This window comes from Zalophus californianus, chromosome 14 (genome assembly GCF_009762305.2).
Source record: "Zalophus californianus isolate mZalCal1 chromosome 14, mZalCal1.pri.v2, whole genome shotgun sequence".
NCBI lineage: Eukaryota > Metazoa > Chordata > Mammalia > Carnivora > Otariidae > Zalophus > Zalophus californianus.
This window is the reverse complement of record NC_045608.1, coordinates 65,472,984-65,495,183: the sequence shown is the minus strand read 5'-3', so window position 1 is coordinate 65,495,183 and position 22,200 is coordinate 65,472,984. Positions and strand designations below refer to the sequence as shown.

The 22,200-nt window shown below is 42.1% G+C and overlaps 1 protein-coding gene and 1 long non-coding RNA gene across 6 annotated transcripts in view; one reads left to right on the top strand and one right to left on the bottom strand.

Annotated features, from left to right (window-relative positions):
* Positions 1-5,993, top strand: part of LOC113913307 — an 88,426-nt gene extending 82,433 nt beyond the window's left edge. The window contains exon 3 of the long non-coding RNA XR_004819624.1: positions 5,891-5,993. This is a non-coding gene — a long non-coding RNA (uncharacterized LOC113913307). The remainder of the gene's footprint in view (positions 1-5,890) is intronic.
* SETBP1 (SET binding protein 1) overlaps positions 569-22,200 on the bottom strand; it is a 362,049-nt gene continuing 340,417 nt past the window's right edge. For 4 of the 5 annotated variants that reach the window (XM_027577552.2, XM_027577554.2, XM_027577550.2 and 1 more), the window contains one exon: positions 569-6,033. In XM_027577552.2, coding sequence (XP_027433353.2) covers positions 5,411-6,033 — 623 coding nt within the window. In that variant the 3' untranslated portion in view covers positions 569-5,410. The remainder of the gene's footprint in view (positions 6,034-22,200) is intronic. The other variant, XM_027577553.2, reaches the window with a different exon arrangement.

The window sequence follows — 22,200 nt, the reverse complement described above, 5'->3', positions numbered from 1 at the left end:
CTGCGAGTTGGTTTTTCACACTCAGGCCTTGTAAGTTCCTTCAGAACAAGGACTTCTTACTCCTGGCCCTTGTCCTCAAGGGTCTTGTTCAGACTGGTAGACTTTGGCTAGATGATCTATAACTGTCTGCGGTTGATTAACTAGCCTTTCCTATGACTCCGAACTTTAAATCCAGCCAGGGATCTATCCTTCAGATATCTGACATCACGGGATATTTGGTAAGAAAGCTTAATCCCCATCCATAATGTTCCAAAAATTTAGGACAGGATAGGTCTCCAACATTATACAACAAACTTTGATTGCTTTCAGCAGAGGTCTGACTGGTTCTTTGAATCAGCCATTGGCTTTACGTCCAGGTGTAATATATTCTGAACAGTAACCCAGTAAATCAGACTCAAATCTTGCCCCAAATGTACTTCCCAGATTCGTACAAGAGGCAGAAGTTTGGTTAGAATTTTCTCAATGATTCTATATCCAGTTTGTGTGAGCAAAGACCCCCCAAATACTCTTAAACTCCTTAGTGATGTGAACCAGATGTAAAATAAAACAAAAGAATTCACAACTCATGTTAGACTGAATTGAATGTCTTTAATTTCACACAATGAATAACATATGAATAGGATTAACTTTTTTTTTTTTTAATAGTTAAGTGCTCTATACTGTGCTAACCTGATCTGGTAGCGAAAAAGACTGAGCTTTCTTTTAGAAAAAATGTTTAAAACCCAACATCTAAGACCATGGAGGAGCATGACAGTAAAGCATGCCAGATGTATCTACGCCTCAAATAACAGCAAGTCCGTGTTCATTTTAAATGTACAAAAATGCTTTATGAATAAAAACTGTTACAAAAAGAACATTTCAAACAATGTACAATTTTCTTGCCTCTATATTCAATAAAATACAAATACATTTTTTGTTCTAAAATATGTTTACATACAATCAAAGTAGAACATGCAAATTACACTTTAAAAAAGGCTTTTAAAAACCACTTATGAATACAAACTAAAAATTAGCCAGCACGACTTATAAGACAATCTTGTGCCCCATTTTTTCTTTTGAAATATATATATACATATTTAACACATCATGTGCATTTATTATTATTTAAGAAATAGATTTTTTAAAAAAGGAAGAAAAGAAAGACACCAACCTAGATTGGAACTGCCCTTCTGTGTTGACCGGTGGCAGCTCTTCTCAATCCTTCCCGCCCCCCCCCCCCACCGTAGTGTTTATTATACCTGGGGAAGTGGGCAATCGATATCCAGGAAGTTTCTTCCTTGGTTGATATGTGCTTCTAAGACTGTTCCCCAAATGACCGAGTCCCACGGGAGGGAAGACTCACCAGTGGGGCAAACTCTCCAAGAAACAAGAAGCAGAGGGAGCCTTGTATTGTGGAAAGAAACTTTAAAAAACACCAAGAAAATGCTACGGTATATTACAGTTCGAGTTTCTAGGCACTGTGATGACATTATCTGTAAGCTCTGGCATTTGGACCATTGTGATACTATAGGGTAGTGTTGAGAATAATGTCTATATTTATCTACTTTTACATGATGAGAAGGACTGAAAATCCTGCAGTGTAACACTTAAATGGCTTTTGAGGCATTTCGGCTTCTGCCACCCCGTCTCTCTCCATGCTACAGTTGGCATTTAAAGGCTTTGGAAATATATGTATAGACTTTAGACAGTTCCCAGGTAAATCTTCCTAGTGGTAGGGAAAAAAATATTCTCCAAAAACTCATTATCTGAATATTGTTGGGTAATAAGCTGTAGGAGTGGGATTTTTCTACTAAAGTACTAAAACCAAATCCTTTATGATCTGCATGTAGTACATCACCTTATATTATAATTCTGTCACCACTTGCTTATCGTATTTATAGAGCCAGCAATGTGCAGAACACAAATTCCGGCTGCCACGGAACGTGGCCTCCCACTCCAGACAGCAGCCAAGTTAACATGCTAATCCTCTGTCAGCCCTTAGTCACCTACTCTGGGCTGTCAGTGGCTGTTGGGTTCCGGTCCTGCCAAGTCACAAACCAGCCCGTGACATGCTCTCCTTTCTTTTGACCTATCTTCCTTGGGTTGTAGCCAGAGCCATGTTATTAGAGGAAGTTCGACTTTTGTATCTTTCATTTGAGATGAGGGGTTGAAAAGCAAGTGGCTCCTCAACCACTTAGGAAGGTGGATCAGAGACCTATCATCACCTACAAGGAGGCTTTTACATCTCAGTTTCATCCTTTGCTCACCCCTAATCAGACTCCCTATAAGTGGGTTCAACCTGCTTGTGGAAGGAAAGTATTCCAGAAAACAAAACAAAACAAAAACCCACCACCAACAAGAGATTTCTAATGAAATAATTTGTGGCGGTGTTTATGGAGTCCCATGCATCCCAAATGACATCTTCTCTAAATAAAAATGCAGCCCCAGGAGGCAGTGTTGACTGGCTAGAGACTCCCCGGTCCGGGTCAGGATGGCTGGGGTTCTCATCCTGGGTCTGCAGCGAATGAGAGGTGAAACTAGACTGGCCCAATGTTGAGCCTGGACAGGAGAGGAGAGGCTAACGGGAAGGGGTTACTTAGAGAACCAGGAAATGGTTGTACCAATGAGATGAGTTAAGTTAATGGAAGGTATAAGGAAAAGGAAAATGTCACATGACATTGAAGGGGAGGCTGGGCAGGGGAGAGAGGAAGCTTGCAGGTGCTGGGACTTGCTTCCTACCTTCCACGGGCTATTCAGCATGTCTCACCCTGGGTCCTCTGCAGTTTTCTCATCTATTCTTAGGGTCATAAGCGTGGAGGATTTGCATTTAACTCACATGACAACTGTAGAACTGAATTTACGAATAAGTTACAAGCCTGCTGTATCCCTCCAGGAATACTTTACCTCGGTCTGGAAATTCTAATGCATCCTTAAGTTATCTGAAATTTCTCTCCAACTAGAGATGTTAATGTCAATTAGGGGTTGGGTCTTTCTTTAAGAAGCTTAGAGAGTGGCAGCTCATTCCTGTCTGCAGGAAGATTTAGTCTACTCACAGTCTTGGTTGGGGAAATGGTACTACAATAGCAGAAGTAAGAAGGGCAAAAGAAAGAATGAAGGAACTGATTTTTCAAAGTCTGACAGGAGAGAACCCCCTTTATGGTTTAATTGGAATGAAAATGGTTGCTCTTTCATAGCAATGGTGGGGTGAGTGGGGCTAATTTAAATCTTCCTCTCCGGTGACTTTAGAACCACTCAGACATGGCTTGGGAATGACAAATTGAAAATGGCTGGTTTGATTTTGCTGTTCAACTTGTGTGAAATGCCAAAGGTCCACCTAGGTCACAAATGGAGTATCTATGATACAAGCTTTCAACTACAGGAGAATGCATCCCTTTAAACTTACATATTGCTAGGATTAAATGTGACTGACATAGTGGGGAGCAAATGATGTTAAGTCCAAGGTGACAGTGCAGAATAGCGTGAGTAATTTCAACCAATTGTTGGTGCCATGACAAAGCAGTGATGTTCTCAAGCATATTAACTTGGGATTTTTAAATTTACTTTCATAGATACCCCATCCCTTATTCTCCTGTGTTCCCAACAAAAATCCATCTCTCTCTAAGGAAACAGTGTTGTGTTCTGAAGTGATAATACAATTTCCAGCCAGCCCCAACTTCCTGTAAAGAAACTTAATTTGGAGGTAAACCAGATATTCTAATTCCCATTAGAAAACTGAATTCTGTCTCTCAGTGTCTCTCTTTTTATAATCTACCATGCCAGGTGTTTGATGTCTTGGGGAAGGTTAGGGGAGGAGGAAGGGAGGAAATTGAAAATACTTATTTGAAATTTCCACATCTGACTTTTAGAAAACATCTACGGCAATGGAGTAACTTCATATTCATTCTGAGTCTTCTTAACATGTTTTACTTGAGCTGTGGAAATGGGTGATAGAGATGGAATATCTGTCCACGCTAAACCGATGGCTAGAGTACAACTTGGATGAGAAATGTACAGTTGAAACTGACCATTTAAAAGACGATTTGTCACACACAGTTTGCATCCATGCAGACTGATAGATTTATAATTACATTATGTACAAAAATGTTTTAGTTTATTAAGGCAACCACAATTTGGATACTTTGTCCAAGGTGGCTTCATACAATTGGAGTGGTGATACCCTTTGAGCATTTTCTTTTCTTTTTTTTTTTTTCAAATAAGAACACTTACTCCCATTTTGCTTTTAAGAAATAATTATCAAGAGATAATGGACTTATTCTACTGTCTTTTTGTTTCCTTTTTTCAACGACCTATTATGATAGTTACTTGTATGAAAATTCACATACCAAGGCATTGCTAGACATTTGTCTTTCTGGTGGGTCTGGGGTTTCAGTTTTTGGTGATTTGTCAGTTATTCCATTTGCTGTGGGTTTATTAGAACCATTTTATTCTGCCTATTCTCTGCTGATATGTTTTAAGTATAAAAATAACCTGGTTGACACCCCGGCCAACATATCCTCGGCTGCTCTAAATCACTTATTAAAAAGGCTCTATCAATACTGAGTATCTGTCTCACAATGATTGGGATTCAAAGCCAAGTTCCTTGGGACAGCATGCCAAGGGTGAACATTACAACACACATAAAGTTTACATTATTTAGGTGTGTACCAAGGAAAAGAAGGCAGCAAGTAAGTTAATGAAAAGGTATATGGAAGTACAATGGGCAAAAGGAAAACTAGGAACTGACTACGCTAAATATCAGTGTATGGTATAGAGGAGGCATACGGAAGAATGTGAATGCCTGTCTAAGGTTGCCTGTCACTAGAATTCCACCTTCTGATGACGAATCCATCTGAGAAACTGTATGGTTAACGGAAAGATTCAGGTCACCTGAAGATGATGTTGGTGCCCCAAAGCCTAGCCAAGCTTGGAAAAACCAAAATAAAAGTAAAAAACCAATTAAATGGAAATGGGTTACAACAAAGCCAGTCGAGAAATCTGCAGCTTTTCTCCCCTTGGAATGTTTCCTAATTGAGGGTGCTTCCCTTTCAATTTTCCTGGCCAGCAAATGCAATGGAATCAGAGACGCACCTTGGATGCAGGAGGTCAGGTGGCTGTCAGAGAGTACTACCGGCTCTTTCTCCTCCTCCTTGGTCTTCTGCTCACCTGCAAAGGATCGAGCCATACTGAAGTGCCGCGTGGTTTGGAACTGCTGTAAAGCATAGACAAGCTTCTTTTGAAGGCGTCCCCCTGCTTTGCTTTCCCAAGAGCTACTGATGGATCCACCCCGTCATCTGGCTCGATTGTGCCTGCCCAGCTTCAGGAGAGAGGGGCATCGGTGTCCCTGCAGTGTGGGATTCCGCCCCAGCCCGGCTCCCTGCACTCCCCAATATGTCAGTTCCCCCGGCCCCAGGTCCAGACGCCCAGACCCACCCTAGGGAAGGCCATCGCTCTCACTCCCTCGGGACTTCCTCTGCCTTTTGGCCTTCACCTCCTCTTCCTGGGGCAGGGGCTGCTGCGGGGGCGGCTGCTGCGGGGGCTGGGCGGGAGGCTGGGGTTTGTGTTTCCTCTTCCCTCCTCCTCGGGGGGTCTTGGGCAGGGGTGGGGGCGGCGGCGGCGGCGGCGGGGGCGGGGGCGGGAGGGGCGGCGGCGGCGGCGGGGGCAGGGGCGGCGCCTCCCGGGCCATGTGGATGACCGCCTCGATGGTGGCCATGATGGTGTCTTGGGTGGCCGCTGGCTCCAAGACGAGCGGGCTCAGGCTCGGCTTCTGCCCCCTCTTGCTGGGAAGGTCGATGCATTTTTCCAGCACCGGCATTTGGTCTCTGGAGTCCTCGTCGAACTGGGTGGGCTGCTTTCGGGGACGCCCTCTCCTCTTCTTGACGAAGTTGTTGCCTGTCTTTGATTGTCTCTGCAGCCGCTTGGCCTTCAGGATCTTGTTCACGTGGTCCAGGTTCTTCTTGGTGGACAGGATCTTGGTGTAGTTGCACATCTTGCGCACCTCGCACTGGATGGCCTCGATCTCCCGCCGCTTGAAGCGCTTTTTCAGGGAGGAGTTGGCTGCGGGAGAGGAAGAGAGAAGACTGAGCACTGGAGGCAAGCTGCCCCAAACCCAGCCTTGGCAGTGACAACTGGCACTGTATTTGGCTGTGAAGATTCTGGAGAAGCAATGCTGAGGATGTGACCCAGTATCTATTCTTCCTCTTTATGAAAATGGAAAATAATAAAAATAAACACCGGTTAAATATCTTCTGTGGACACGGCATTCCTATTTATACCATTTCAATCTTCACAACAATTCTGTGAAATACTCTTGTTCCCATTTTTAAGACTTAGAAACCAAAGCTCCTACCTTGTAGGAAGCTCTACCCTGGGGGTTAAGGTCAGAATCAGTGTTCCCATGACCCTTCCCTATTATAACTTTTTATTTTTTATTCAGCCATTTGACATTTGATCTGATTGAATTTAGGATTAGGTTATGCTTTCTCTTTTTGTAGAAGATGGTGAATGAAAAATATGGCCAACAATCCTTTATAAACAAGCAATCTGGATCATTCCTACCTACTATCAACCTCTAAAAAGACACACCTTACCCTCATGGGGAGTATGTATGTAGGTGAACCTATTTACTTCTAACCCTCCTCCACAGAAGGGGGGATTTATTTTCTGGGACACTCTATTTGGGATGACACCATTTCTCTAATTTTTGCCCCCAACGTTCTGCATTTGTCAAGCTGCCTGATAGTGTCCAACTGACCGACTCCTTCTTAACCAATTCATCCTCTGGAAACCTCGAGGGAAATCAGCCAGGTGTTTTTGAGTCATTCACGCTCCCACTACTCGGCTGTTTGTTGTTTGCAAAGAGCCCTTTTCATGTCCTGTGGGCCAGATGCACCTGTATTGAGGAGTCAGACTTCTAGTCTCCAGAAGTCCTTACTGCTACCACCACTAACCAGCCTTTAGAACCCCTTCATTTGCAAGTTCAGACACTGTGAAGTGTGAATGGCTTCAAGATGTAGCAGACCTTTCCTCCTTTAGGTCAGTTTTTTCTCCCTGTGCTGCTCATGAGCAGGCACACATATACATCCATGGGTATGTGTGTGCATGCACGCGCACACACACACACGGGCACTCACACATATGCTGCTGCCCCACCTTCACACCGGCCCCTCCATTTTTATGAACTCAAGAAGTGTGTCCTCACTTAGTTGCTTGCTGCCGTGATACACCCTAAATGCTCAACCCCAGAGACACCCATGGAGAAGATGCTGACCCTACTAAACATGACGAGACTGAGAGGAAATGTGTTATGGTTCGCTGTGTTATTCCATGTTTTTTTCCAGCCAATAGAGAGGCGGAATACATCTCTGAAGGGAAATGAGGAACAAAAATGCTGAAAACATGGATACCGCTCTCGCTTATTCTGTGGCACTCCCACTTTATTCCTTTCCCTGCTTTACCCCCTTTCTCTCTCATGCCGTGCCTGACACAGAACTCCAGGAGGGGATTATTTGAAGTTATTTACGCCACTGGCTTTATGGAGTGGGAAGCTCTCAGTTCCACAGGACAGGTCAAAATGTTACTGCTTTTGGCCCAAGGTCATTGTAAGACTTACTGAGCAATGAATAACTACTGAACAATCTTTAAAATGTTATAAAGATCAAAATAGAACAAAGCCAGAGTGAGCTTCTGAGTACAAAAATAAAATGTTTGTAGTTAGTGTTGTGAAAGAAAAAGGTTGCTCGATTGTAAGTTCTCAGACGCGGGGACCAATTTTTGTCCATCTTTATGTCCCTCACAGAGCATGGCATGGTGCCTTGCCCATGGATGGCATTTCAAAATTGTTTTTGGACTGATGAATCACACTAATCATTGCTGCCTTAGAATCACAGTCTTCTCTAAAAGAGATCTAGTTTGGAATTTAAAGCAACCACTGCAAATAGAGTGACAAGAAAAGCTAGCAAGCCTCCATGTCCCAGCCGGGCAATTTACCTTGTCCACACAGTTGGTGTGTAAATGAGAAGGAGTCAGAGGTACTCCACAAAACCTGGGGCATTCTTCCAAATACAGATTGCATTTGCATTTTGCCTTTTCATTAGCTTATATCATCTTTGGGGGGAGAAAATGTTATGTAATATATAATATAGCATACAGGTAAAAAGTAAAACATTTTTAGGCAATTAGCTGGCAATATTTGACCGAGCAAACCTTGACTGGAAAACTCTATGAGCTGCAGGTCACTGGGGATAAATACAAGCTTGTCTCTTGCCGGGTTTTCTTTTTAGCATGAAGTGCCAAAAAAGAACAAAAAAAGGAACCCAGGAGATAATACCATATTCAGTCATTTGTTACATGCTGCATAATATTTTATTAAGCCCTTCCATTGGAAAGTGATTATGAAATAAGTTGATTCTGAGTAGTGTAAACGTACCAAACAGTACTAAAAATATCATTAGCAACTCCTTTGCACCCACCATTCACACTGAACAAATGTTAACTTTCACAATATATACATTATTTTTTTAAGGAAAGAAAATATTATAGATTCAGCTAAGTCAGCGCTCCTTTCTCCCTTCTCTTCCCTTCCCTTCCCTGTCCTCCCTCTCCCTCCCCTCCCCTCCGGTCTCCTCCCCTCCCCTCCCCTTCTCATGCTTGTACTTACACTTTTACTGCATATGCATGAACCCATATTAGGAAAAATGACCAGTCTGAAACCACCCAATGCTGGTGATGCTGTAAGGAAGTGGGGACCTTGCACATGGTTGGTGGGAGTGGAAACTCCTATCATCATATTGGAGAACAGCTGGGCAGTGAGCACTAGCAATGAAGATGGGAGTGCTCAATGCCCCAGAGATTGTGTCCAGGCTGCCTCCTTTACTCATTTGTAGCAGGAGGCCAAGGACCTGTAAGGATGTTCCTTGAAGCTCAGAAGACTGAAAACAATCTAAATGTTAAAGGGGGTAATCAATCAGTTGTGATACATTCAAACAACAGAATATTATACATCTGTCAAAAGAAAACTACACATACTGTATCAATGTGGTTAAATCTAAAAAAATGTTGGATAACAAAAGTGAATAAAAGTACTTGTACATATAGTATTTATAACATTTTAAAAACACACAGATCCCTTGAATTTTTATTCCATTTTCAACATCCAGGTGTGGAGGTTTAAAGTAACTACAATGCTTTAGTAGAAAAAGGCAGGGGAAGGGGTGTAACTGTACATTAAAAGAGACTTGAGAGCAAAAGGACCATATTTTGCCGCCAGTTTAAACAAACTGTCAAAAGGAGATCATATTTCATGAATTCATGGAAATCTGAATACTGTCTGGGCATTTCATGATATTATTTAACTACTGTTTATTTTCTTAGGTGTTTGGTAATTGCATTATGATCATTTTTTAAAGTACCCATCTTTTAGAAATATTTGCTAAAATAGTTATAGATGAAGTCACGTGGTATCATCTGGGATCGGCTTCGGAATTAACAAGGAAGGGAGGAGGTAAGTAGAAGTAGTGACGAAATAAGATTGACTCTGAATTGATATTGTTGAGCCTGAGTGATGGGTACACAGAGGTTTATTATGCTAGTCTGCCTTTGGTATATACTCAGTAATTCCATAATATATGGTTAAAAACCTATACACGGTAAGTGCCAATAAAATGTCTTTCTTAGAATCTTAGGACTGTAGAGTGCTGGGGTTCTATTTCACCTAAATAATTTTTGAAGGATAAGAAATGTCCTCGGTGAAAGCGCACGCATCATCTCCCTAGAAAATTCCTGCTGGTAGCTCCCCTCTTGCCTTAATGGGACAGGAGAAGGAATGAGTGCTCTGGGTTTTATGCTGTGATCAGCTGACTAAACATATCAGGGCCCAGTCTCCATTGATGCCATCAGGTGTGAAGACTTAATATCCCTCTTTCTTTTTGACATTATAAACTTTGGAGGAGGTGGTTCACAGCTCCTGGACATTGCGAATATTATTTTGTCCTTGTATGTATAATCCAAATACTTCAGTTCAGGTTTGTTCCCACTACATGTGAACCACAGCAGGGTGCAGGGCAGCAAGCAGGACTCTGTGGGGGCAGCTGGAAACCAATCCGAACAAGGACGACCCTCTTAGCCCCTTCTTCATCTATTACACTGGACAGTTAGACTAGATGCTCTCAAAATTCCCTTCTAGATTTAAAGATTGCTGTCATTCTTTCCTATTCTCATTATCAATTGCCTTCCCAAATGTGAGGTGGCTTTCTACAACATTTATTCTCTCTAATGATTTTGAAATCCTAGTGGTGTTGGGGTGGGGGGCCTTTGGACTTGGCAGGGTTTGATATTCACAAATCTTTCTCCTTATTGCTTATGACTTCATTGTCCCTCTAAATGTTTTCAGATTTTTCTCTCTTCAAATTGTTTCATTATTAGACAGTAATTTCTGAGCTCTTGCAGCAAAGATTGATTCCATATTTGCTCTCCTTCTTATAATGGATCCATATCTTGCCTGTTCTTTGTTAGTTTAAAAAAAATAATTATGAGTGGCCAAGGCAAAATGAAAATTCATGTCTTCATAACTCTGCAAAGCAAATCATCTTCTAGACTTTTCTCTGTCTTTAAAATTGTCATGCAAATGGTTGACTTGGTTTTGGGCCCAGATCTAGCTTTTCTATCTTTCTGCTCCCATTATCAGAGGATTGGCTCATCGGCATTTGTTGATTTTGTCACATCTTTTGTGATAATCAAAGACTGGACTTAGCCCTGCGTTTTGCGCTCTGACTTTGCAGATGGAGGACAGGGACTATGAGCAAGATAAAGGCTAACAGGACTTCATTACACAGGAAGTTGCCCCCAAATAGGTGCTAGTGGTTTGGAAACTACTATGTCCATGGGCAAGACACACCCTAATTTAAACAAGAAAGTTTTGGGTGCATCAGAAAGGGAAGTAAATTCATCTCTAGATTCATTAGGATGTTTCTTGCTGTTTAAATATCCCTCTGGGGAGGAGGAGTTAATAATGGGGACTGTTGAGCTGCCTGGAGTTGCCTTCCAGGGTGGAAAGGGCTGGAACACCATCTCCCTCAGTCATGGCAGAGAGCTGTGGTGGGAACTGCACTGTATGGTGATTCACGTTAAGATCCTTCCAAGGCCAAAGCCTCGTCTTTTCTTTGCACTCCCAGGGTCCCCAGGACAAGCTCATTCCCACAGTAGTACACGATCTGGTATACACTACGTGGTCAGCAAATACAAGCTCAAGGGAATTCACTTGTTTAATGTTCTCCCATGAAATCGTGCCTTTTGGGGGAACTTCATACTTAACTCAGTAACGATCTCTTGTTTTCCTAATGCTGCCTTTTATTTTTTAATGGGAGTATGAAGCAACTTGCCTTGGCATGCACACGTTCTTCCTTTTTCCTTAGAATTTAAATTAACCTTATACAATCCTGGCCTTAAAGGCTCTTTTTAAAAAAGATGGCAAGTTGCTGCTGAGGCCTCTGCAAGGCAGGGCACATCTGAGTTGCTGTTGGTCATCAGCATAAATGCTATAGTACTGCTTTCCAATTTCAAAGCTGTAATTTAGAATTAAGGGTTAGCAGATGTGGGAGATTTGTCACGATAGAAAGGTGCTTTCATTCTGTTTTTAAAGGCATCTTAATAGAGTTTGGGGTTTCTCTGGAAACCTGACTAGCTTGTTTGAAGCACAGTCCCTGCTTGATTCTCCCAGGACAGCTTCCTAATAAACTTAGGGGTTTATTGTGAAGGAACTTCCTGTCTGGGCCTCAGTGGCTTGGGGGACCCTGGTTTGGTTGTGCTCTTATTTCACATTCTCCCTAGGACAAGCGATGGGTGGCGGCAAAGTGGGCCTTTTGGCTGATGGAGAAATGAAGTGTGGGATGTGCATTTTACATGGGGAGCTCTGAAGAGGCGAGAGCCACCAGGGTGCCTCCCCTAGATTTTCTGGGAGGCGTTACCAGCATGAGGGATCCGGGAACTTGCGTCCCACTTGCCTGCGCCACCCTGCCCACCCTGCTCATGCTCTCTGTGCCTCTCCAGCTCTGACTACCTCTTCCCTGAGCCCCTTCCTTAGTGCCGTGTGCATTCTCCCTGCAGGAGACTCTCCACCCAACCACAAGAAAAACATATGAATAGTGTCTATTTATATTACTTACATTTTATCTAAAAAATAAGAACTAAGTTAAGCATCCTAATGCTTAATATTTGGAGCAACTGTGACGGCCTTATGAGAACTGTACATTGGATGATGTGTCACCTGTCACAGTTGGGCAGAGGGGACCCAGGAGAAGAACGAGAGGCCACATTCATTTAAAGGGTTGACAGGCATCCTGTCAGTTCATTACTTCTGGGGTGTTGTTGTGTCCTACATTCAAAACGCTACAATAGGTCAGCCCTCTTGGTTCATTTTAGAAAATCAAGGTCTTCGAAAAGAAAAAAGAAATACTTTGAAATAAGATCAGGAATATCCATGAAATAAGTTATATGCCATGCGGAGTTTTACCAGTTTCCCTTAGCAAACTGTATAAGAATTACCATTTTCAGAGATAAATTTTGGCAATTTCTTGTATAAAAAGACAAGGGTTCTAAATGTTCTCACCTCTTCTGTGCTGTCAATGGGCTGTCAGTAAAAAACACAAACAAAAACTTAATGTCTCGTTAGGGTAAAATGGGCAAGAATTTAACTGCTTTTAGGAAGAAACTCAATACTTGAGACAGCATTTTTGAAAACTGAAAATGTTTCCACTGTTTGGCAATTTTGTTGCCGAAATGATATATTGTAACCTATAAAATCCCTTAAATCTGCAAATTAAGAAATCTCATAAACAGAGTTAACTTTCAAATGAAGAGTTTCAGAGATTTGAACTCATTAAAAAATGCAATGCCTTTTGATATGCAAGACCATCTGATTGTTAAGGAAGTTGGTTAGCCAAATTTCAACAACAACCTTTGCTTAATTGATGGGTGGGATTGAAAAAAATAGTACTCTGATTTAAGCAAAATGATGCACTTTCTCTTTTTGGACATATGTTTATGTGAAATAGCCTTTTAACCTACAACATCTACTAACAAATATTGAAACAAACAGAATTTGGAATCAGAGCTTCAAATTGCTTTATCACAAGTGTTAAAAAAAAAACAAAACCCAAGGTTTTCAAAAAGAAGTATTCAAACTCATTCAATCGACCCTCCTGAAACATTATTAGAAATATTAAAATGAGTGTAAAATTTTGATGACAGTGAAAATAGTTTTGTTTCATTAATAATACAAAATGAAATGAACTTTAAAATCATTTTAACAATATGATTTCAGATGTATCTCAACCTTTTAAAGTTTGTATTTTAAAAGATGAGTGCAAACGTTCTGAATATGTATTTACATGGGGTAACTGTTCAAAATTGTTACTGACATCACCACACGATCAAAAACTGGGGCTGCTTTGAGGTTGTCCTTTCTCTTTCTAAACTCCTGAAGCGTTTGTTCACTGCGTATTTCATTCTCGAAGATCTTCCCTTTCTAGGAGTGCACGGCATATGAAGGCTTCACGCTCCTTGAAGACAGACACCGTGTGCTCTTCTTCATCCCCTCCTAACAAAGAGTGCAGGGCCTTTCTCACAGTACATGCCTGCTTAAGATTTCTTGCTGGATTATTTCACATCATAAGCTCCTGGAGACCAAAGCCTGGATATCATTAATCTTTATATTCCCTAGAGCCGCTGTAATTGAATCACATGTAATTCCGAGGCAGTTGGAAGAGTGTCCTCTCCATGGAGAGCCTCTACAATGGGGCTGGAGGCAGACCTTTCTTCGGTTAGGCAGTCCTGAGGTCCTGCTGCCCAGGTTTTCAGAATCCTTGACTTCTCTGACCACGGGGGAATAATGCCAGTCATCTCAGAAGCTGAGTGTGGGGGAAACCACTTGTGGCTTTGGACAGATAAAGGCGGTGGTAACTTGTCTCCAGAGAGAACGGGCTCTGAGCAAGAACACAGAGCTAGGTTGCTCTGAGAGCCTCCAGGGAAGGTAACTGGGACTCCGGGGGGAGGGGGTGGCTGAGAGGGTTGGGGGGAGGGAGAGAGCTCAGAGATCAGGGCACCAGCAGCAGACACCACTGTCTCTAAGGCGCACTGGGCATATTCATTAGTAGGCATTGCCCCGGAGGGGTCCACAGAGGAGTCTTTCAGAGCTGGGAGTCTTTCTGGGGGTGATGCTTATTAGGGCCACCGTGGCTTCCTGGGCTGTTGGCGCGGAGAGGATTGTGAGTAGTGGCACTCCGAAACAGGCATATGAGGGCCATGGAGGCCTCCTCTGTTCCTTTCAATTAACTTTGGCTTTTGTCTGTTGCCTGTGGCTCAAGCCCCAGCAGACTGACTAGACAAGTTGAGAGGCTGGAGAGAAATGCAGTTAACGCCAAAAAGTTTGACGCTACATCTGCTGAGTCTCACAGCACGCCAGGTGGTCACACGGCGGGGGTGGTCGCACCCTCTCAAAGGGCTCTTTATATTTCTTTTTTTTCTTTCCTCTCAAACGTGGCATAACTGTATCCTTAACCATAAATACCATCCCTTATATAATACACCAATTATTGTAGCTGTGTGTTCGTACTTGATTGGGAGAGATTTTTCTCTCTTTTAAATTTTGAAAAAAAAAAAGAAAGAAAGAAAAGAAAAACAGAGAAGAACAAAGAAGAATGCACCAAACATGATCTTCGGGAAATGTTCACATTTTTAATATTTAGGTTCAGCTAAAATAAATCCTGTTGACCATGCTGGCGCTTGAAGAATTACATCAAATGATAGGTAATCCATGCTTTATTTTCTTCCTGGTTTTAATAATTGCATTTGTTTACTTAAATACTCAGGCTGGTTATTTATGACCTGATAGAAAACATATTGCCTGGGACATTATGAGAATAAGGTTCTAGTCTAGACTTTCCACCCCTCAGTTCTGTGCTTCCAGACAAATATCTTGACTTCTTGGCAGGACCCTTACTAAATAAATACAATTCTGTTAAACAAAAAAAACAAAGAAACAAAACAAACAAACAAAAACAGTCAAACACCTCCAAGCCTTCTCTGTTCCAGGTAAAACCCCTCACTTTCTTCATCTGCGTTTCATATGAAATGAATTCTAGACTATATTCCATTTTGATCATGTTCCTCTGGAGATTTTAGCGTCTGCCAAATCTCATCTTAAATTTTGGTGCCTGGAATTGAACTGATTTTCCAAGTATGAATATACAGAAAGATCGGGTTGATTAATTTCCGTGATCAAGGCACTATACTTCTGTTAATGAGAGCTACATAAAAAATAAATAAATAAAGCCCTCGAAGTCCCCCCCCCCCCCCCGCAACATTACACTGTTGGCTCATATTAAATAGAAGCTCAATTAACTCCCTTAGATGCTTTCATATAAACTGCTACCAAACCTGGCTATTGCTATGTGGAATTGGTTCTTGAGCTTAAATACAAACTTCCTATTTAAATCTGCAAAGTTTAATTTTATTGGTTTTAGTCCAGTGTTCTAGTCTGTTACGAAAGTTTTGAATCTTAATTTTGTTTTCTCAAAGACTGCCCAGATTTGTAGAATTTCCAGAGGGTTTGAATACCCTCAGAGTTAACAACTGCCCCTTTAACTCCTTCCGAGCATGATTCAAGTGACTCAAAATACATGCTATTATTTTTCTCTTTATTGAGGTTTTTCAAGAAAAAAGACGGCAATGTACACAACAAGTATTCTTCATAAAAACAACAAGCATTGTCTACCCATTGCTTGAGACTTTTACATATTTTTGTGTCTGTCTGGTTAGCAGATGATGGATGTGCCACAGAAACAAGGACTTTGCATTGCCTACAGGTGTGTGCCCAACTCTATTATTTCTGTCAGAGAGGATATTGCATCTGATGTTGGATGGGGGCGGGGCGGGGAGTCTTACATTTTTCTTTTATCCAGAGGCAGTTCTCCTGCCCTAGTGAGAAAAGGAAAGACAAGGAAAGGAAAAACAACAACAACAACAACAAAAGAAAACAATACTCGGTATGCGTCTAGTGTTCTCCAATTTCTGCTGGAATTCAGTTTAATGAGGACTCTCATTTCAATATTAATCTTTCTGATCCCCTCTACATTGCTTGTATCTCTCTGGCAGCATTTCATATAGTCTGTCCTGTGTTAAGACTGTGGGATTAATCTGCATTTCTCTCTCCTTTCAAACTGTGTTTTCTTAAGGAACAAGGACCATGCCTTATCCATTCTTATTCATTCTTGGAAGAAGCATTGACTGAGCCTACTCCATGCCAGGCTGGACACTCAGTTCCGTGCCTCCCTCCCCCATGTGACCAGCACACAGCTCAGCTGACTTACTTGAATTGAAATCAATCTACATGACTTGACCTAAACCAACACTTACTGTCTATTTTGTAAAGGCTGTGTGTGAAATATGAAAGGATTTATTGAAGGGGATCCAAATCACTATAAATTAAATTAGATCTTCACATATTTCAGCTGTTCCCTACTCTCCTCAGAGCACCATTAACTGTTTGGAGTATCTAAGCGATGACCAAAAACATGGAAGTACTGTGAAATATAGACTGATATCCAAACCACTCTATAGGTGAAGTGGAAATTCAACGCCAAAAATAAGTTTGGAATTTACTAAGTGCCTTTAAGAAAAGCAGCTTGAACATTTAAGCCCACAGATTGGTTAAAATTATGGGGCCTCTGGAAAAGGGAGACATGTACATATTATATAATACTTATCTAACATCAAAAAAATTGGGAGTGAGAGACAGAGAGGGACAGAGAGAGAGATAGAGAGACAGGAACAGAGAGGATGAATGGTCTTTTCACTGCTGAACATTTGGATCAGAATTACATGGTATATTGTGGGGGAGTGGTCATATGTTTTCTTGGCAAATATCTATACGTATATTCAAGTTCCGAGCACTATGCCAGTAGTTTTTTTTTTTTTTTTAAGTTTTCCCATTACCTTCCCCCCCCGCTCCCCCAAATACAAGCTTGGACAGACTCAAGGCAGCAAATACTTCTTCCTCAGTTTAAGATTTGACAATTTAAGAGGAAAAAGCTCATTCATCATCTTTCCCTTTTAGAGACCATAAATTATTGGCTCATATACCATGTGGCTTGGATTCTAGGAAAAGTCAGTGTAAACAAACCCAAGTTACAATGCGTGGAGTAAGAGAGTGAGTCATAAACAAAACATAGACATATGCTCTCATATAAATAAGGGCCTGGATCATCAGCTTCCCAAAGTCTGCTTCCCATTAATTACACAACAAAATGAACTTTCCATATGTAAAGCCCAAATCACTTAACTCTGGCATCACGCATGAGACAAAGACCAGGACTGTGGCTATTTAGGCACTAACAAACCTGGATTTCAAAATAAGGAAATTCCTCTCAAAATACCTCCAGGTATTGGAGGGCAAGAAAATTCCTTGGAGGAGTTGGAAACTATACCTAGCCACCCAGGAACACTGCATGAGGCTGGCCTGGCATCCCCTGCTGAACTGAAAGGTAATATGAGGCTTACTCTCTTTTGTTCTGAGCTCTGTCATTTTTATGGGGCAAGCCGTGGGTCCAGGCCACACAGGGTGTTCAGACATCGCTGGGATCAATGAGCAGTTGAAATTCCCTCATTAGTACCTTCTCTCTGTCTTTTGAAACTGCTCATTGGGAGCAGAAATGCGTGTTTCCTCATTATTGCATGAAGGCTATCTGGTCTCCCTTGGTTGAACGATGTATCAAGGACACATGCAAAAATTGCTGGGGAAGAGGATTCAACAGGTGGAAATTCTGAGAGGGAGAGGCAGCCGAGTTCCCTCCTTGTGCTCCTTTCCAAAAGCAGACCTCATAAAACAAACTAACAGAGTGAGTTACAAAGGACATTTAAACAACAGATGTCACATTTTAGGAGTCCTGGGTGGGGGTGGGGAGGTGAGAACAAGGACTTCCATTCTTTGCTAGGGGCAGGGTGTGCTGGGTTTTTGATCATTCATTTACTCGACATTTACTTTGGTAACATCTACTTTGTATCACACCGTAGACTCTAAGGGTGAGACTATACCAGGTGGTGTTCCTGCAGCCATATGAGACTAAGGGAAAGGGGAAGAAACAATCATTTTTGGAGCACCCACAGCGGGCTGCAGTATTTCACATTTCCTCATTTAATTGTGATCACATCCGCATGAGGACATTACTACCTCTGTTGTACAGAGATGAGAATGGGAACCTCGGAGGTTGAATGGTTTTCCCCAAGGGCGCACATCTTAGAAGTGATGGACTCAGGATTCAAGCGAGGGCTGCCCTATTTCAAAGCCAGTTTCGTACCATATTTCCTTAAGGAAGCAAAGATGATGGGGAGCTAGAGAGAGTAAGAAAGCTTGGGTTTCCCTGTTACTTTTCTACTATTGACTGCATCATAGTACCAAATTTCCTCTCAATTTCACAATCTCAAAGGCCTCTTCAAACCTCTGAATTCCATAGTTGAATAACATAAGATGTTACTACCGATTACTCATGCTACTTCTGCTAGATGGGGTATCCCTGTGCATTGTTTTGATCCTGTTACTCTGTCCAGTCCAAATGCCTTTGATGGCTCCTTCTAGGGGGCCAGGCTGCCAGGATAATGAGTGAAGTTGGTCAGGACTCTGAAGGAAGATGGGGGGAAGGAGAAGAATGAGAAACAAAAGAGAATATGGCCCATTTAATGGGGTGGATGTTATTCTGTATCAGTCAATTGTTGCCAGGTAGGAATCCGAGCCCAGAGTCATCAGGTAGTCTGAGTTTCAAAAAGCCAAAACTCTTGATTATGAGGTAAGTCTTCTGATATTGACAAATTAATTTTTTTTAAGAATGTATAACCCCCTGTAGGCCAAAGTACAACTGCAGATAGCTATTGACTCATGGTTGCTGTTTTGCCTTCATTGCCTCTCCCAAGGGTCACTGTGCCTCATTCTAGAATTTCAGGGACTCCATAATCTGATGCCAAACCTCTCTTGCATCCTCATTGCTCATCATCTCCACATATACTCCTATCTCAGAGATGCTGTAAATCTGCCCCATCGGCTTGTCTGCTTACTTAATTCAATCCATCCCCAGAAAGCTCTTTCAGCTCTTCTCTTCCCGGATCGTTTTACCATGTCCCTCAAGCTCCCTAGTACCATTTGGTTGGAAATTAATAACTTGTCAATTGTTCAATGATATCTCTGTTAGCATCTGAAATTATTCTTCAGTTTATTCACTTGTTAATATTATTTGGTCATCTCATGTTTTGGAGTCAGGCCTTTCCAAATAGCGTGAAAGTTCCCCAGGGCAGGGGCTGATCTTACACCTGTAGGGTATAAGTGGCATCAGAGTGGCACGTACATAAAAATTATTTGACAATTGTAACAAAGCCTTATAGAAGTTCCAGTAAGATGAACTTGATATAGCATTTAATACCCTTACTGGTAGGGGTGGGGGGTTTGACTGTGCTCTGAGATAGGAGTATTTGGAGCAGGGAGTGAGGATAAAACTTCCAAAGATTGTTAATGGATGTTATGATCTGAGTCATAACATGACTAAATTATGACTTAACATGATTAAATCATGACACGGCATGACTTCATTCTTGACATGAGAGGGGACATGACACAGTGATATATTGTTTTGAATACGTGATTGGTGTTTTCATCTGCTATTTCTTTCTCACCGCTGCCTAAAAGGCAGAAATTACTTTTCCCTTTTCAGTGATAGGGAAACTGAGACTCAGAAGTCTCAGGAAGACTCAGCGACTTACCTACAGGAATGATTAAATCCTGCAAGTCTGTACAATAACCCTGGCCCTTGAATTCCAAATCCATTTTCCACTATATATCCGTGTGGTGACCAGAAAGAGTCCAGATTTCCTAATTCCCCACAGGTAAGATTTGTACTTCAGTTCATCTTTCTGGGCTCAATTTCCTCATCACCGTCCACCATGAAGGGGATGGCAGAGGGCCCTTTGAGGCTGGTCTAACCCAATCTTGTCGGGTCAACTCCAGTTTAAGCAACAAGAGAAGGAGATGCCCTGGGAGGATGCAGTGGGATTATTTCAGTGGCTCCCAGAGGTAGAATGTCTGTTTGTCTTTCTGTCACGTCGGTCTCATAATCTACTTTCCCTCACTGCCTCCTTTCTCCCTATCCCTCTCTCTCTGTCTCTTTGCTGTAGACTCACTACAGCCTGCCTGGGCCACTAAAGATCATTCTTAATGACAGTCATTACACAGTTCTTCCATGTTGCCTGAGGCCATTTCCACAGCAATGAGCAGGAAAAACCTCGCCTCCTTTCTCAACGGCTGGGCACACTATGCCAACTTCATTGGAACCAAGAAGTTTTTCAAAAACTCTCCATTAATTACAGGAAACCCAAAGCACGGTCTCCCCCTTCTCATGAACACAGTTGCTTTCAGTGGCCACTAAATTATCTCGCCACCATTAAACCAACAATCTAATTAGACCTGTGGAAACGGAAAGAGCCAGCGAATGAGGCAGGCACACCACTTTCATCTCAAAACTGATCATAAAATATTTGTGTCCTTTCATTCCTGGCCACATAAAATCTCCCCCTCGAAGAAGTTTCTTTTCATTCTTTCCGATTTACAGAGGAGCTTGAATATTTGATATAAAATGAGTATCTTAATAGAAATCGCTTCACGTAGGGGAGGTTTTCTTTGCCGCGTTTCGCCTTGCGTGGAGTCCTCATTACAGTAATCGCACCTGACTCCCCCTGTGCGTGACGCCTCACAGCCAAACCTCCCACTGGGCTTCAATGGAGGTGGGAATGATACCATCACCGGGAAGAAGAGAAAATGTATTATTATCATTACTCTATTTTTAAGAGGGTCTGACTGTGGCAAGAGGTGGTTGGGAGCATAATTTGTATGAAGCATTCGGAGAAGATAAATTGAGTTAAATTCCTCACAGACACAGCACTTTTCAAACCTGTTATTATACCTTCTGTCTTTCCTAAAATCTCAACTCTGGAGAAAAAAAAAAAAAGTTAAATCAAGTCCAGACATGTTTATTGAGTATTTGCTACGCACCCAGGACTGTGCAAGGTTCTTGACACCCAAATATGATTACAGGTTGCTTAATAGCCTGGCTTTTGCTTCTCTTATTTTCGTCCCGTAGAACACAAGGTTCTGGGAATTTATGAGAGACTCGATACTCATCAAAGGGGACAAAACCGAAACAGGAAATATGATTGCTGCTCTTGGGAAACCAGTACTCTGGTAACAATGCAAGACACTTATATATAAAGTAATTAAATTACAGCCTAGCTTTCCATTGAGTGGCTTATCCCCCAAATACCATAAAAAAGCTGAGTGAGGGGAGATGCAGGTACAGGCTCCTTCTCCTCTGAAGAAGCACATACTCTCGTACTGAACAGGCTGTGCCGTATAGGCTGACACTTCACCTTGAAAATAATCTTCCCCCGAGAATATCCCGGTGGATTAGCCAGGAACTGGTCGGCATTACTGAACACAAGACTCTGGAGGCCCCAGAGGTCCCCTTCAGGAGCTGCTTCTGCTGAACATTCTTAGGATGGTTTGCTGTTTCTGGTACTGATATGGAAAATAAAGGCAAATCACTGCCTCTCGACTCAAATGAATATAACGCTAAAGTATGTGTTTTCATGCACCAGATGGTTTTATGCAGCAAACAGTTGTTGTTCAGTTCATTTTGTCTGATATTCAGTGATTATCTATTGTTCGTCCACCTGGGTGCCAGGTACTGGGGTTTTAAAGTTGAATAAGATCTGACAATAGGGGAGGGGATGGTTCAGTGTGGGACACAGGCATGAGCACAGACACCATATTAAATGTAGGGATCAGTCATCAATGGGCTTATAATAGGGAGCCCGGGAGGACAGAGCATGTGGCATCCAACTTGGCCATGGGGTGGATCTCCAAGTGGCTATGAGGGAAGGCTTCTTAGAGTTGAAGGCACCCTGCCACGTCTTGAAGGATGATCATGAATTAGCCATCTACGTGGCTTGAAGGGTGGATGAGGAACATTCCAGCATGGAAATCAGATGATGGCAACAATAATAGCAAGCGCAGCAGTGGCTACAACAGAGCTCATTTGCTAACCTCTTGCTATGCGCAGGCACCCTGCTAAGATTTTCACAAGGACTATCTCATTTAGTCCTCCCCACGATTCTCTACCCTAGGTAGTATGC